Below are 17,835 nucleotides of genomic sequence, written 5' to 3' on the forward strand. Positions count from 1 at the left end.
TGTTTGTGTTTTAGGGCATTTTACGATGGATAATGTCATAAGTAATGCATTGCTTTACAATGAAACACGAGGCTCAAAGTTTCCCAGTCCGTTTGTTTTTCTTTCAGTTCAAGTCATCTGCTTTTTGAATTCCCAACATAACTTGTTCTAAGAAGATTACTCTTTTTATCTGATTGGTATCCACAGAGCAAGCCAGTTTTATGGATTGCACTGTACACAATTTCAACTTTTCATCTCCCTCGTCAGAAAATTGCACTGCAGTGTTCAGAAAACTCTCCCGATACCACAACAGTTTAAGGACTGCTAACGGCATGTGCCTTAGCTACAGATTTGTAGCAGTTATTATAGGTAGAGAGATGAACTCTGCTGTTTGGTTTAGAATTCTAATGGTCTCTCAATTGTAATGGTCTCTCAAAAAGTATGATGTAATGTTTAATCAGTGTTGTTTTGCTATCATACGGGTTTCTACATGGACATTGATTGTTGTTTTTTCAACATACAGGTTTCTACATGTACATTGAGACGTCTCGACCTCGCCTGGAGGGAGAAAAGGCTCGACTGTTGACCCCCACATTCAACGTCGCCCCCAAAAGCCCCTATGGGACTGTGACCGCCGCTCCCACCTACTGCTTTGGCTTCTACTACCATATGTATGGGAAACACATAGGTAAGGTGCCCCTAGTGAAGTGATCATCAACTATATTCAGCCGGGGGTGGGTTTTTTTCTTCTGTTTTTTTCTTGAGCAGGTGGGGGCCGGAATATACAGTTGAAGTCGGAAGTTTACATACACCTTAGCCAAATACATTTGAACTCAGTTTTTCACAATTCCTGACATTTAATCCTATTAAAAATTCCCTGTCTTAGGTCAGTTAGGATCACCACTTTATTTTAAGAATGTGAAATGTCAGAATAATAGTAGAGAGAATGTTTTATTTCAGCTTTTATTTATTTCATCACATTCCCAGTGGGTCAGAAGTTTACATACACTCAATTAGTATTTTATAGCATTGCCTTTAAATTGTTTAACTTGAGTCAAACGTTTCGGGTAGCCTTCCACTAGCTTCCCACAATAAGTTGGGTGAATTTTGGACCATTCCTCCTGACAGAGCTGGTGTAACTCAGTCAGGTTTGTAGGCCTCCTTGCTCGCACACGCTTTTTCTGTTCTTCCCACAAATGTTCTATAGGATTGAGGTCAGGGCTTTGTGATGGCCACTCCAATACCTTGACTTTGTTGTCCTACGCTATTTTGCCACAGCTTTGGAAGTATGCTTGGGGTCATTGTCCATTTGGAAGACCATTTGCGACAAAGCTTTCACTTCCTGACTGATGTCTTGAGATGTTGCTTCAATATATCTACATAATTTTCCTCCCTCGTGATGCCATCTGTTTTGTGAAGTGCACCAGTCCCTTCTGCAGCAAAGCACCCCCACAACATGATGCTGGCACCCCCGTGCTTCACGGTTGGGAGGGTGTTCTTTGGCTTGCAAGCCTCCCCCTTTTTCCTCCAAACATAACGATGGTCATTATGGCCAAACAGTTCTATTTTTGTTTCATCAGACCAGAGGACATTTCTCCAAAAGTACGATCTTTGTCCCCATGTGCAGTTGCAAACCGTAGTCTGGCTTTTTTATGGCAGTTTTGGAGCAGTGGCTTCTTCTTTGCTGAGCGGCCTTTCAGGTTATGTCGATATAGGACTAGTTTTACTGTGGATATAGATACTTTTGTACCTGTTTGTACCTCCAGCATCTTCACAAGGTCATTTGCTGTTGTTCTGGGATTGATTTGCACTTTTCCCACCAAAGTGCGTTCATCTCTCTCTTAAACAACCACTACACAGGGTCATTCCATACTTTGAATCAGGTAGCATTTGTGTTAAAAAAAGGTGACCCATTTTTCCCGTGTCCATGGGCATTGAAATATTTGATATTGATTTATACACTTTGTTCTGTTGGAATTTAGAATTCCCAAATCAAAGCTTTTGATTAAACGCCACATTAAACGCCGCAGCTTTTGATTAAACGCCGCAGCTGCGTGGTCCCATGATGTTTATACTTGCGTACTATTGTTTGTACAGATGAACATGGTACCTTCAGGCATTTGGAAATTGCTCCCAAGGATGAACCAGACTTGTGGAGGTCTACAATTTGTTTCCGGAGGTTTTGGATGATTTCTTTTGATTTTCCCATGATGTCAAGCAAAGAGGCACTGAGTTTGAAGGTAGGCCTTGAAATACATTCACAGGTACACCTCCAATTGACTCAAATGTTGTCAATTAGCCTATCAGAAGCTTCTAAAGCCATGACATAATTTTCTGGAATTTTCCAAGCTGTTTAAAGGCACAGTCAATTTAGTGTATGTACATTTCTGACCCACTGGAGTTGTGATAGAGTGAAATAATCTGTCTGTAAACAATTGTTGGAAAAATTACTTGTGTCATGTACAAAGTAGGCGTCCTAACCGACTTGCCAAAACTATATTTTGTTAACAAGAAATGTGTGGAGTGGTTGAAAAATTAGTTTTAATGACTCCAACCTATGTGTATGTAAACTTCTGACTTCAACTGCAATTACAAATAATTTGTGGACTGCAAATTGACCCAAACAATATCATATTTCTAACCTTGCTTACATTTGTATGTGATCACATATATCTCTCTATTATGTGTGGGAATACACTTTCCATTTACATAAAATCACCCACTTCCCAAATGCCAGTTGGGGAACCCTGTCTTAGTGCTATTAGGAATTAAATGTACACTATACAAAAATATGTGAACACCCCTTCAAATTAGTGGATTTCGCGATTTCAGCCACACCCGTTGCTGCGGGTGTATAAAATCGAGCACACAGACATGCGATCTCCATAGCCCAACATTGGCAGTAAAATGGCCTTACTGAAGAGCTCAGTGACTATAAACGTGGCACCGTCATAGGATGCCATCTTTCCAACAAGTCAGTTCATCAAATTTCTGCCCTGCTAGAGCTGCCCCGGTCAACTGTAAGTGCTGTTATTGTGAAGTGGAAAAGTCTAGGAGCAACAACAGCTCAGCCGCGAATTGGTAGGCCACACAAGCTCACAGAATGGGGCCACCGAGTGCTGAAGTGCGTAGCAAAACTCACTACAGAGTTCCAAACTGCCTCTGGAAGCAACGTCAGCACAAGAACTGTTCATCGGGAGCTTCATTAAATGGGTTTCCATGGCCGAGCAGCCGCACACAAGCCTAAGATCACCATGCGCAATGCCAAGCATCGGCTGGAGTGGTATAAAGCTCACCGTCATTGGACTCTGGAGCAGTGGAAATGCGTTCTCTGGAGTGATGAATCATGCTACACCACCTGGCAGTCCGATGGACAAATCTGGGTTTGGCGGATGCCAGCAGAACGCTACCAGCCCCAATGCATAGTGCCAGCTGTAAAGTTTGGTGGAGAAGGAATAATGGCCTGGGGCTGTTTTTCATGGTTTGTGATAGGCCCCTTAGTTCCAATGAATGGAAATCTTAACACGACAGCATACAATAACATTCTGGATGATTCTGTGCTTCCAACTTTGTGGCAATAGTTTGGGGAAAGCCCTTTCCTGTTTCAGCTTGACAATGCCCCCATACACAAAGTGAGGTCCATACAGAAATGTTTTGTCGAGATCGGTGTGGAAGAACTTGACTGGCCTGCACAGAGCCCTGACCTCAACCCCATCGACACCTTTGGGATGAATTGGAATGCCGACTGTGAGCCAGGCCTAATCACCCAACATCAGTGCCCGACCTCACTAATGATCTTGTGGCTGAATGGAGCAAGTCTCCAACATCTAGTGGAAAGCCTTCCCAGAAGAATGGAGGCTGTTATAGCAGCAAAGAGGGTCCAACTCCATATTAATTCCCATGATTTTGGAATGAGATGTTCGACGAGCAGGTGTCTACATACTTTTGGTAATGTAGTGTAAATTACAAGGATTAATGCAAATCCTGCACTGTAGCTATTTCATCAGGCAAATCTAGCATGGAGTGTGTTTGATTTGTTAAGTACACACCTGAGAGCTTTCCATTAGCATCCACTTGCAATCAAATCCCCTATTTCCCTGTTCGGTACCTCCCTGATGATTAGATAAGTGTTTGCTTACCACTCAAGTTGTACTCCCACCTTTCTTTTTTAATTTGACAACCACTCAGTAACACTTCCATACTGGAATATGTGAAGCCCCCCGGGCATTGGTGGAAATGGAAATTGAACACTGCACAAGAAAAAAAAAAAACTATTTCTGGGTGTTTACAAACCTTCCATTTGAATATTAATAACCTTATCATCCATCAAAATCTAGTCAGGCTCCCCTGCTTCTGTCACCAAGGTTGCCTTCTCACACCCTGCTCATGCCATCCTGTTGTTGCGGTGTCAGACAGTTGCATCTGAGCGATGGGTGTGTCCTCTGACCTGCCAGACATGCCTGCAACTTCAATTTTCTGCTCCGCAAAGCTGTCGGGATTCTGAATAGGACGTGTCAACCTAATCCACGTAGGTCTCAATGGGCCCTCTCTTTCTCTGCTTGCTCAGCCTCAGAAACCAGCAACCAGCAGCCGGAGTCAAAAATGGCTGATGGCGTGTCCTTCTTACCTGTCTTTCTTTTTCATTGGTTTCCGTTAGAGAAAGAAAGGCAACCTGCATTCAGTCCTTTTTTATTCGGTGCAGAATGAGTGAGTGAGTGAGTGAGTGGTGGAGAGACTTTGAATTCTCATTTGAAGTAAGTGGGTATTTTCAGGAATCTGTCGTTGTTGCTTTTTGATCATCCAGTGAGGTCCACTTAAGGCTCCCCTCACAGGGATGTGGCATATTGTAGCTGACGGCTCGTCTACTTTGGCATCTCCTCGTTTGCACTGAAAAAAAAACATACAAGATTTAACTCTCCTGATCATCCCTTGAGAGTAAATTATGTTAGCAAATTCATACATTCCACTCAGTAAAAGCCACACTCAATAAGGGAAAGTTAATGTGTGGACCCCTTGAGACATTTAGTATTTGCAGTAATGAGCTTTTATGTGTTTTGTTAATGGTATAAGGTCATACATTAATAATGAGTAAAGTCTCAACACAAAAGGATAAGTGCTACCATGATGAGGCCGTATATGATCGATGATATCAGACCTGTGTTCCAATTGTACTTGAAATCTTTAAAATACTAAAGCTGTGCTTGATTGAGCTTGCCATGTTGTCCATAAAGTGAATGATGTTCTCTCCTCTAGGGGCGTTGAACGCGTACCTACGGCAGAAGGGCCACTCGGGCTCAGACAGTTCCTTGTGGAACTTGGTCGGGAACCAAGGGGACCGATGGAAGCAAGCCAAAGTCAACATCCACCCAATAGCCTCTTTCCAGGTGGGTACAACTCTTTGGGAGGAGCAGTGGGTCACCAATGCAGAACTATGGTGGCCCCAAGGTACAAAGTACAAAACTGCCTTCATCTGTGCTTCCCCTCTTATGCCATGTCTTATATAAATATTTGTCTTATATATTTTGCTACAGTATATGTTTCACAGAATGAGCCATTGACTTAGTAGCAGTAAGACATTTAAGCAGTTGATGTTAACAAGTTTTGTTTTTGTCTGTCTTATCCCGTTTTGGTAGTTGGTTCTGGAAGGAATTCGTGGTCCGGGTATAGAAGGCGATATCGCCATAGATGATGTCACCATTGAGGAAGGAGAATGTAAAGACCCTCCACCCAACAGTAAGTGCTTTTTTTTGTTTATACCTGGGAATCCATGACAACCATGGACCTATACATCATCCAGAACCAATCAACCATGAAGAGGCAAGGCTTATAATAACATATACATTTATATCATTCCTCTTGGGAACTAAAATTCAAGGACTGAGAGAGCTCTATTGTTAGCTCTCTCACATTTGCTCTCCAAGAGTATAGCTATGCCGCTGTATTTTTCTTTATGGATGTTTCAGGTATCGTCAGTGAAATTACATTTTAGAGGGAATGATCGAACAGCTGCTTTTAAATGTTATGCAAGCCAGAAAATGTTACTGTCTTATTGACCTAAAAAAGATAGATGTTTAATGCAATCGAAAATGTTATTTTACTCATTACTTATATTACTTAACTTGGTAATGGCTTTTTAAATCATGTTAAGTATCCTCCCAAATGGAAGATATCAGCCACTTCCATGAAATATTAGGCATTAGATGCTTTCTCACTTGTACACTTGAGACTGTCGGCTGGGTCTCTTTGCTGATAAACAAGGTTCAGTGAAAATACTACCAAAAAATGTACAAATGGTAATGTTTAAAGAACCTCTTAACTGTTTGAGGAATTGTCTTATACTTCATGTACAGTTGAAGTCGGAAGTTTGCATACACTTAGGTTGGAGTCATTAAAACCTGTTTTTCAACCACTCCACAAATTTCACTTATAATTCACTGTATCACAATTCCAGTGGGTCAGAAGTTTACATACACTAAGTTGACTGTGCCTTTAAACAGCTTGGAAAATTCCAGAAAATTATGTCATGGCTTTAGAAGCTTCTGATAGGCTATTGACATAATTTGAGTCAAGTGGAGGTGTACCTGTGGATGTATTTCAAGGCCTACCTTCAAACTCAGTGCCTCTTTACTTGACATCATGGGAAAATCAAAAGAAATCAGCCAAGACCTCCACAAGTCTGGTTCATCCTTGGGAGCAATTTCCAAACGCTTGAAGGTACCACATTCATCTGTACAAACAATAGTACACAAGTATAAACACCATGGGACCACGTAGCCGTCATACCGCTCAGGAAGGAGACGCGTTCTGTCTCCTAGAGATGAACATACTTTGGTGCGAAAAGTGCAAATCAATCCCAGAACAACAGCAAAAGACCTTGTGAAGATGCTGGAGGAAACGGGTACAAAAGTATCTATATCCACAGTAAAACGAGTCCTGTATCGACATTACCTGAAAGGCCACTCAGCAAGGAAGAAGCCACTGCTCCAAAACCGCCATAAAAAAGCCAGACTACAGTTTGCAACTGCACATGGGGACAAATATCGTACTTTTTGGAGAAATGTCCTCTGGTCTGATGAAACAATACTGTTTGGCCATAATGACCATTATGTTTGGAGGAAAAATGGGGAGGTTGGAAAATGATGTCGATATATTGAAGCAACATCTCAAGACATCAGTCAGGAAGTGAAAGCTTGACCCCAAGCATACCTCCAAAGTTGTGGAAAAATGGCTTAAGGACAACAAAGTCGAGGTGTTTGAGTGGCCATCACAAAGCCTTGACCTCAATCCCATAGAAAATTTGTGGGCAGAACTGAAAAAGCGAGCAAGGAGGACTACAAACCTAACTCGGTTACACCAGCTCTGTCAGGAGGAATGGGCCAAAATTCACCCAACTTATTGTGGGAAGCTTGTGGAAGGCTACTCAAAACGTTTGACCCAAGTTAAACAATTTAAAGGCAATGCTACCAAATATTAATTGAGTGTATGTAGCCACTGGGAATGTGATGAAAGAAATAAAAGCAGAAATAAATCATTTTCTCTGCTATTTTTCTGACATTTCACATTCTTAAAAACTGAGTTGAATTGTATTTGGCTAAGTTGTATGTAAACCTCCGACTTCCACTGTATTTCACCAATAAGTACACAGCATACTTGTGGATGAGCTGCCTCTGAAGTATTGTGGTACTAGATTGGGAGAAATCACACCACATCTACAGTGCTGTGAAAAAGTATTTGCCCCTTTCTAATTTTCTCTACTTTTGCACATTTTGCATATAGTGTGATGGTTTGGGGATGCTTCAGGACCTGGACAACTTGCCTTAATAGAAGGAAACATGAATTCTGCTCTGTATCAGAGAATTCTACAGGAGAATGTCAGGCCATCCGTCTGTGAGCTGAAGCACAGCTGGGTCATGCAGCAATACAATGATCCAAAACACACAATTAAGTCTAAATGAAAATAGCTTAAAAGCAACACATGTTATGTTTTGGAATGGCCTAGTCAAAGTCCAAACCTAATCCCAATTGATGTTGTGGCAGGACTTGAAATGAGCAGTTCATGCTTGAAGACACAAAAATGTCACTGAGTTAAAGCAGTTCTGCATGGAAGAGTGGGCCAACATCCCTCCACAGCGATGTGAGAGACTGATCAACAACAACAGGAAGCATTTGGTTGTAGTCATTGCAGCTAAAGGTGGTACAACCAGTTATTGATTGTAAGAGGGCAATTACTTTTTCACACAGGGGAATTGGGTGTTGCATAACTTTTTTAAATAAATAAAACATAAATTTTTTGTTATTTGTAAACTCAGGTTCCCTTCATCTAATATTTTGTTGAAGATCTGATAACATTCAGTATCAAAAATATGCAAAAATAGAGATAATCAGAAAGGGGGCAAATTGTTTTTCATGGCACTGTACATGCCAGAGTCTCCTCCAGGGAGCAAGAGTATGGTCCTCCTCAGAACAACTAAAAACAATTAAATATGTTGAAAAGTCTTCCGTAAATCAAACATAGAATCGTACACGTTCCCCACACGTCATCCCATTAGCTCAATGAAAAAGGACCATGCTCCCTAGATTATCTAAGTCACCAGCTTTCTTTCTCTATCCCTACAGATCTAAGGTCACTGTCTCCTCCTACCACACCCCATATATGGCAGTTCTTGGTCACCCTGACCCTGGTCTTTGTGGGCCTTCAGAGGTGACCCCTCTCTCCCAGGAGGAGCAACCTGACGTTGGCCCAAACCCAGTGGAAGAGTTTGCAGACTTGGACTGTCCAAACCCCAAAAACTACCAAAGATTCACTCCTTTTCAGTCTGCAGGAGAGCAGCAGCCCAGCACTGGTCCAGGGTGGAGCATGAAGGAAACAAAAAAAACTCAGTTCATCCGGATTTTTCCGTAATATGCACAGAGCGCACTCCAAGGTCAAGATGGAGAGTCGAGCTCTCCATAGTCTCCGTATTAGGGACTCCAGTTCATCATTTTTTCTGCAGCTGAAGCAATCGATGCAGAGTATGGGTACATTTCTGTAAAGCACAAGGACGCATGGTGGGGTTCCATTTATTATTAAATGGGCCACAGAATGATGATAATTGATTGGTGTGGAAGAGTTTGATTTTATGTTAAAGTATGTCGAGAAATGTACAAAATTTGTTCAACAACCCACAGTGACCCCGACGCTATTTTCTCATGAATATGATAGAGGCTAGTATTCCTCTGGGTTGTGGCTTTTCACCTCTCTTAATACTTGGAGGCTGCCCTGCCTATGGTCGGATTCATCAAAATGTGCATAAACAAATACATTTGCATACTTTCTACCCAGAGGCTAAACTTTGACTGCTTGGTGCATTATATGTATATCTGTAAGTCAATTCATCATAATTATTTCTTTCTGTTCTTTTTTCCCTTTTTTTTCTCTCTTCAAGGTTTGCGTAAGGTTGGTTTCATTACAGTGTGCATACACTTGTTCGCTAGGTTACTCTATTATGCAGTGGCTGAACTATGGTGCATTGTATGCCTCATGTGTAATCAACCTCTAGAGTCCTCGTAGTCGAAGCACTATGAGATTGAGAACTTAGATCCTTTCGATGTACTGTAGGGGCTTCTCTGTGTCCCACCTGCCCTAAAATTTCAGAAGGTGATTTAATAAACAGGGACATGACACATCTTTCTTTCATTACCTAAAAGGGATTGACGAGGGATTGTGTTTTTCCCTCCCTTAAGTACTCTAGGCTTTATTAACAATGGTAATTGCAATCAAATCAAACTTTATTTGTCACATGCGTCGAATACAAGTGTAGACTTCACCGTGAAATGCTTACTTACAAGCCCTTAACCAACAGTGCAGTTCAAGAAGAAGAAAATATTTACCAAGTAGACTAAAATAAAAAGTAACACAATATGAATAGCAATGCTATATTTTACCTTTATTTAACTAGGCAAGTCAGTTAGGAACAAATTCTTATTTTCAATGACGGCCTGGGAACAGTGGGTTTATTAGTCTTGTTCAGGGGCAGAACGACAGATTTGTACTTTGTCAGCTCGGGGATTTGAACTTGCAACCTTTTGGTTACTAGTCCAACACTCTAACCACTAGGCTATGCTGCTGCCCCAATTGATGTTGTGGGTGCACCGGTACCAAGTTAGTGTGCGGGGGTTCAGGCTAGTCGAGGTAATCTGTACATGTAGGTGGGGGCGAAGTGACTATGCATAGGTAACAAACAAACAGCGAGTAGCAGCAGTGTACAAAGGGAGGGGGGGGGGGGGTCAATGTAAATTGTCCGGTGGCGATTTTATGAATTGTCCAACAGTCTTATGGCTTGGGGGTAGAAGCTGTTGAGGAGCCTTTTGGTCCTAGACTTGGCGCTCCGGTACCGCTTGCCGTGCGATAGCAGAGAAAACAGCCAATAACAAGCCCTTTGTATGAAAGGTGAGCTTCTATCCTCATCTCTCTTTTTTTAGTTGCCATTATCTAGCTAAGCTTCTCGATTGGAGCCTTCTTTATCCTTTCACCTCCTGACCAATCATAATTTAGTCAGGTCAAGTCATATGTGGTGCTTAAAGACCAGAGCAGTGTGTATTCCAATGCCCTCTGAATCATCCTCCTGTAACATACCTTACTTTAAGGACATTGAAGGAAATTCAAGCTCATTTGAATTTAGGTTGTAGTAGTTTGACTCGCTCTCCTTCTTGCAACTGCCAAGATTAACACCCGTTTCCAATAGAAGTCATTATCTTGACCTTTGATTTCAGCATGGCTCCATAAAGAACATAAAAATAGGTGCAAAAAAGAAAAACATTGAATGTCAACAATCTTTCTCTCCCTGCATGAGTTGCTCATTGATCATGATACAGTTCCCATACAGTCTTTTGGAAGGTTACTTTATGAGCAGTCAAAAGAGCAGTTTTTGCATCTTTTGGTCATATCTCAACAGCTAGTCCTCTCGGGATAAGATAAGGCACTGCTGTCTGACATAAAATTAAGTGCCTTCAGACTTAGTGGAAATTCTCATGAATGGAAAAACCAACATGGGCTATTTTACCATACAAGCATTTACACCGTAGGCACATTTTATACAGAGAAGAAAATTATGTGATCTGCAGCTAACTCCCATCGCCACACAGCTCTTTTTATTTTGACCTTGGAAATGACTTACTACCCTTGACAGTCCAGGCTTTTTGAGTGGGACTTGTGCTCGAGCGGAGGAAGGATGGTGGTCCAGCTTTGTCAGAGTGACTGAGTGAGAACGGGGAGCTCTTGGACATAAACAATGGGCTCCGACAAAAAAACTACTTGGAGGGAGGGATGCTTTTGAAGTCTCCCCATTCATTTCAACTGGACCTGCTGAGAAAAATACATTTTTGTGACGATGTCCAAGGACTGTGAAAGGAGGACCTTTCAGGTGTGACTCTTACGGCTGATAATGGACTTGGTTTACCTGGGTGTTTGTCAGTCAATTGGATCAGACTATCTGGTTCTCACAGACCTACATATTTTACTACTCAAATGAGAGTGTAACTCTACTTTTACAGAAACTGTAAAAACATTGGAACTACCTGAGACCATGAGTTACCTTAACCAGCTGGTTTTTGAAAAAAAATATTGTAAAATGACTCTACTATTGTTCGTAACAATGTTTTGGGGGAAGGTTTTACATTTCCCATTTTATTTTATTTGGGATATTTTTTGTTTTCTGATTCCTTTTTCTTTACAGAATAATCATAAATAGACTATAAGCTAATCAATTTGCTAAACACCACAGTGCAAAAGATTCCATAAGAAACCATTTGTCAGTATTCATATAAAAAGCACAAGATGACACAAAATGGAATACAAACTGATTTTGACAAAGATTTAGGCATATACATTTCCCCTGTTCAATTAAATTATTCATGTAAATCCTAGCATGTGTGGTCGGTCACTTTTAATAATGAAAAATAAAAAATATATATTGAACAATTAGTTATAACTTCCATTTCCCCATGTCTCGCAATTCAATGTTTTATTGCATTGTTTATCTACAAATTTGTGCTGAAATTAACAACTCCCCCATGACTACTTGTGTTATTTCAAAGGAATGGTAAAAATAAAAATGTTCAGGCAAATTGCTCTCTCAGCACTTACAGTGAAATGGAACTTGACAACTCCCCCCCTCCATTGCTTCTGGTCCTCTGTCATTTTCTACGTAACTACCACCAGCAAACAGATTTTATTAGAGAAATTCATTGCTTTTGTCGATTTTTTTCTTGATTTTTTTCTACCCCAGGCTACCATCTTGACTTCAATGAGCCAAGCAAGTGTTTAAATTCTACCCAAAAGAAAACCCATATATTATATTGTACAGCAGATTTCAATAGGGATTTTAACTCAATAATGGATTTCCTCTAATGGGAACAAAATACATGTATTATTTGAGGTAATCGTTTTCTTGACAACAAAACCCACAGAACAGAACTTTGTCTAAATGTATCAGAATGCTTTTATTTTTTATATAATTATCTGCAATAGACTTCCTGTCATAATTTGGATTTGATTTCCCAGATGATTACATCGCATTATTATGAATAAATATACATTAAATGTAGTTTTCCATCTTGTCATCTGTTATTTTATTAGACAACAGTTTGTTGTCAGTGAGATGATCAGTAATATTTCACGACTTTGCTACTCATCACGAGAAAATACATCTTTGTAGAATGTGTCTGGAAGTGAGTTGATGAGAGAGATGTATTTATTATTTACAGTGATATATAAAAATACAACTGAATATGAACAAATCGTTCTTTTTCAGTAGATTTCGTTAGTTGTCACAATTCTTTGATTCTCAGAAAGCTTCTTTACACCTGATTGCTGTTTTCTGACCACAGCCACCCTTACAACTTCTGTTGACTTTCATTATACGTTTTTACTGTCCCTTGGCCTTTGGTTAGGCCCTGCTAAACATTGAAATATTTATATCATACACTGTAAGCCCTGGGGATACCTAACCGACCTTACCTTGAGTTGTAATGCAATGTGTTGACTGTACAACGTGTGTTCTCTCCATTCAAACATTGTTTATGTATTCAGTAAGTAAACCATCTCTCCAGAGCCACCAGGCAAAGCGTCTTCTCTCGGTGCAGATGAGATGGACATGTTTCACATCTGGCCAGGAGGGCACCCATCTGCAGGTGCATCTGCTCCCAGGTACAGTACAAAGACTCCCTCATGCATATTAGCCAGGGAACATATGGCCCCGCTGATAGCTAGTCTAGTATGCAAAAGTTTACCTGAATGTTCTAAAAGTGTGAACACAGGAGGTTTTAGATTTTTTGTTTCTCGCACTTATCAGTATGTGGATGACCCTCGAGTCTAAAGGGTTTGACAGGATTTAAATTGTTTTCATAGCCACGATCACAGTTGAGCCACACTCTACTATTCTTGGAGTGTTTATCTGACACTGACTTGTCTAACGCTGTACATGTTGAGGCAAACCTGGGTTCAAATAGTATTTGAAACCTTATTCAAAATATATATTTTAATTAAGCTGTGCTCGATTCCGCTTGCCTGCCGCAATGGAACCAATGGGATAGTCCCAAAAGTGCCCATCTAGCACTCCAGGCAGACTCAAGCAAACAATCAAAGTATTTGATAGACTTCCAATACTATCGAAACCCATCAATTGAGGATGTTTATTCCAGGGGAAATACTGTACATATGACAACCAATTGACATTTAGGGTTATTTTCTTGTATGAAAAGAAAACACAAGTTATTTCAGCTAACTGTGGACTAGTTACCACGCAAGTTATGTGGCATAATCCGGGTGTGTACAGTACACTTTTACCTACTCATTCAAGAGTTTTTCAATATTTTTACTATTTTCTACATTGTAGAATAACAGTGATGTCATTAAAACTATGAAATAACACATATGGAATAACATTTAGATTTTTCAATTGTGTTAACACAGTGTTAAACAAATCTAAATATATTTTATGACTGGTACTATATATATATATATATATATATATATATATATATATATACACACACTTTTTTTGCTTACTACATGATTCCATGTGTGTTATTTCATAGTTTTGATGTAGAAAATAGTAACTAAAAGCAAGAGTTAACCAATCCTGTGAATGGGTTTGACAACTGCACATGGGGACAAAGATCGTACTTTTTGGAGAAATGTCCTCCGGTCTGATGAAACAAATATAGAACTGTTTGGCCATAATGACCATCGTTATGTTTGGAGGAAAAATGGGGTGCTTGCAAGCCGAAGAACACCATCCCAACCGTGAAGCACGGGGGTGGCAGCATCATGTTGTGGGGGTGCTTTGCTGCAGAAGGGACTGGTGCACTTCACAAAACAGATGGCATCATGAGGCAGGAAAATGATGTGGATATATTGAAGCAACACCACAAGACATCAGTCAGAGGAAGTTAAAGCTTGGTCACAAATGGGTCTTCCAAATGGACAATGACCCCAAGCATACTTCCAAAGTTGTGGCAAAATGGCTTAAGGACAACAAAGTCATGGTATTGGAGTGGCCATCACAAAGCACTGACCTCAATCCCATAGAAAATTTGTGGGCAGAACTGAAAAAGCGTGTGCGAGCAAGGAGGCCTACAAACCTGACTCAGTTACACCAGCTCTGTCAGGAGGAATGGGCCAAAATTCACCCAACTTATTGTGGGAAGCTAGTGGAAGGCTAGCCAAAACATTTGACCCAAGTTAAACAATTTAAAGGCCATGCTACCAAATACTAATTGAGTGTATGTAAACTTCTGACCCACTGGGAATGTGATGAAAGAAATAAAAGCTGAAATAAATCCTTCTCTCTATTATTATTCTGACATTTCACATTCTTAAAATAAAGTGGTGATCCTAACTGACCTAAGACAGGACATTTTTACTAGGATTAAATGTCAGGAATTGTGAAAAACTGAGTTCAAATGTATTTGGCTAAAGTGTATGTAAACTTCCCTTTGGTTCCTTCCCCAGGCGTCATTGTTTCGGTTCATGTCATGTCTGTGCGTTGTGTTTCTTGTTTGTATTTAGTTGCATTTACTTATTAAAACACTCACTCCCTGAACTTGCTTCCCGACTCTCAGCGTACTCGTTACATGCACTTTGATAAATGTCACCATAATTAAGAACAGATAAAATTCTGACTTAACCCCATCCATCACGTTGGCCTGAGTTCTGTCACTAAGATAATCATGAAACCAAGAACAGGCATTAGAGCTTAGGCCTACACCCGACAACTTATTCAATAAAATAGCATGATCAAAAGTTTTTGACAGGTCCACAAACAAAGCAACACGTTTCATTTTAGTGTCTAAAGTATTGAAAAGATCCTTAACAACTAAAGTGGTTGCTCTAATAGTGCTATGCCCAGGCCTAAACCCTGATTGGTTTACATTCAAAATAGATTTCTCAAATAAAAAAGAGCAAAGTTGTACATTTACCAAGGATTTGAGAATCTTAGCTAGACAAGGAAGCCTTGAAATGGGACAATAATTATTAAGATTACTACTATCCCCGCCCTCATGGAGTGACAGCATGAGCTGATTTTCATACTTTTTGAATATTTCCTGATAACAATGTTAAATAAAAAATGTGGGTTATTGAGCCAACAATGACGAGCACTACACACTTAAGGACTTAAGCATCCAATTGGTCGGCCCATGTGGATTTCTTGTCTACTGCTAGCAAAGCGTTCAGGCCTTCTTTATTTGTAAATAGCCTAAAAGAAAAGCTTTGACTATAATTTCTCTGATCATTCAGCAAGTTCCCCCTGTCAGGATCCAGCCCAATATCATTGTGAATAGGCTTAGAAGTTCTTTCAAAGAGAGAGGCCAGTAATGAGGCCAGTGTCTGAATTAATTTATTGTGGCAGAGCGGACGAAGTAGAAACCCTTTAGAGATTTGACAGTTTTCCAGAATTTAGCCGGGTTTCCATTTACAATCTGAAAGAGGTTACATAATAATCAAATTTAGCCTTTCTGATTTGTTTAACACAATGATTCCTCAGTTGCTTAAAAGCTTGCCAGTCCGGGCCTAAGCCTGTGTTCCTGACCTTGACCCAAGCATCATCTCTTTTATGAATGACTTCTGATAATTCCAGAGTGTACCAGGCATTCAATCTACCTTTCACCCTTCATTTTTTGAAGGGAGCATGATTAATTATCCACAATAGTATTGAAGACATCTGCAAAGAGGCTCAAAGCTAAATCCTGTTCAAGGATAGCTGAAATACAATCAAGGTCACTAAAATAAAGATCATGTAAAAAAAAAAAAAAGCCTGTTCAATAAAAAAATTCTCTCTTTGTGATGACATGAGGCTTTGATTTTTGTATTCTCACATCTCTAACAGAAACAACTGGGCAATGGTCACTAATGTCTTGTGCGAAGACACCAGTAGACATTTTTGTTGTTGTCCTTAAAATAAGATCAATCAGAGTTGACTTTTGAAGGATCTCTAGGGTTGGGCTGTGTAGGCTTGGTCACCAGCTGGGTTAGCTTTAGATCATTACACATGTTTTTTAGATTGCCTGAAGCCTGAATTTCCCAATCATAATTTAGGTCACCCAGGATAATAACTTCTGATTTAGTCAAAGACGACAACAAACTAGTTAACTCCTCGAGTGCACAAAGGTTAACCGAGGGAGGACAGTAGACCGCTATAACAGTTATGGATACATTTTTCCCCAGACAAAGGCTTAAGGATAGTAGCACATTTTTGGATTTCAGTAAAGAGACCGATAAATCATTTTTTATAAAAATGCCGCTCCACCACCTCTACCCTGTCTGTCAGCTCTGAACACATGATAACCCTCAATATCAATATCAGAGTCCAGAATGTCCCCAGAGATCCAAGTTTCAGTCAATACCAGAATGTCTGGATACTTCTGCATAGCCCAGATCTTGATGTAATCCAGTTTAGGAAGTAAGCTCCTAATGTTCAGATGCATCAAACCAAGTCCATTAAGATATCTAAAGTCCATGGAAACTCAAACAAGCTATGTTCAATAGGCGGTTGCGGGCCCTTTCTGATGGTTGATGTTGATATAGTTGGTATGGCTTTAAGATTGCATAGAACTGCACCATTTTGTCTATCCCTATTAGAAATAGAGGAGGTGAAGAAATTGGAATTACTTTTCCAAGGTTAGCACCATAGGACCTGAGGCTGCAGCCAATGTCAATATGAGGAACTCTCAGAGTAACCAATGATGGAATGTTATAAACTGACTTATATATGCTTGGGTTGCTATCATGCAACATCCCAAGCCCTCTATGTGATTTGAAAACCGAGGGGGTATTCAAGTTTATGGAATTCACATCTGATCTAAAAGCACTGGGTGAGCAAACCATAGTGGGCTCCTCTTTTGTAGATATTTACAAATGACAACATCCCCTGGCAGTATAGACAACAGTACGACAATAACACTTAGAAAGGATGGGAGATATTACCTGAGCGGGGCTTGGTCTGTCCCTGAGTCAATATTTTAACAGGGCCTTGAAATATGATGAGGGTCCAGGCTCCTAGATGGTTTGGGTGTCCATCATCCCTGTAGAGCATATTTTGTTTCCAAAAAGTGTTGAAGTTGTCAATAAAAGTTATGCCAACAAGGTGTTAGTAGTCTTTAAGACATATATGAAGTGCTAAGAGCCTGCTGAACCTTTTGCAGCTGCGACACAGCGATGGCACGGGACCAGAGATAATTGGCTGCTTTTCAGAGCCTTTTAGGGTGTTGATCAGCACAATAAAATCCTGTTTCATTAGCTCTGATTTACCATTTTTTATATCATTTGATCCCACATACACTACGACAGCAGCAGCCCTTGGCTGCTGATGTAGGACG

General features: G+C 40.3%; 1 protein-coding gene across 1 annotated transcript in view; it reads left to right on the forward strand.

The window, feature by feature from the left end:
- The window catches only part of LOC106610629 (MAM domain-containing glycosylphosphatidylinositol anchor protein 2), a 231,850-nt gene extending 221,610 nt beyond the window's left edge, over window positions 1-10,240 (forward strand). Inside the window, exons 14-17 of the mRNA XM_045723335.1 lie at window positions 503-667; window positions 5,233-5,363; window positions 5,613-5,712; window positions 8,596-10,240. Coding sequence (XP_045579291.1) covers window positions 503-667; window positions 5,233-5,363; window positions 5,613-5,712; window positions 8,596-8,684 — 485 coding nt within the window. The 3' untranslated portion in view covers window positions 8,685-10,240. The remainder of the gene's footprint in view (window positions 1-502; window positions 668-5,232; window positions 5,364-5,612; window positions 5,713-8,595) is intronic.
- Window positions 10,241-17,835: the final 7,595 nt, after the last annotated feature.

This window comes from Salmo salar, chromosome ssa09 (genome assembly GCF_905237065.1).
Source record: "Salmo salar chromosome ssa09, Ssal_v3.1, whole genome shotgun sequence".
In the NCBI taxonomy this organism is placed as follows: Eukaryota; Metazoa; Chordata; class Actinopteri; order Salmoniformes; family Salmonidae; genus Salmo; species Salmo salar.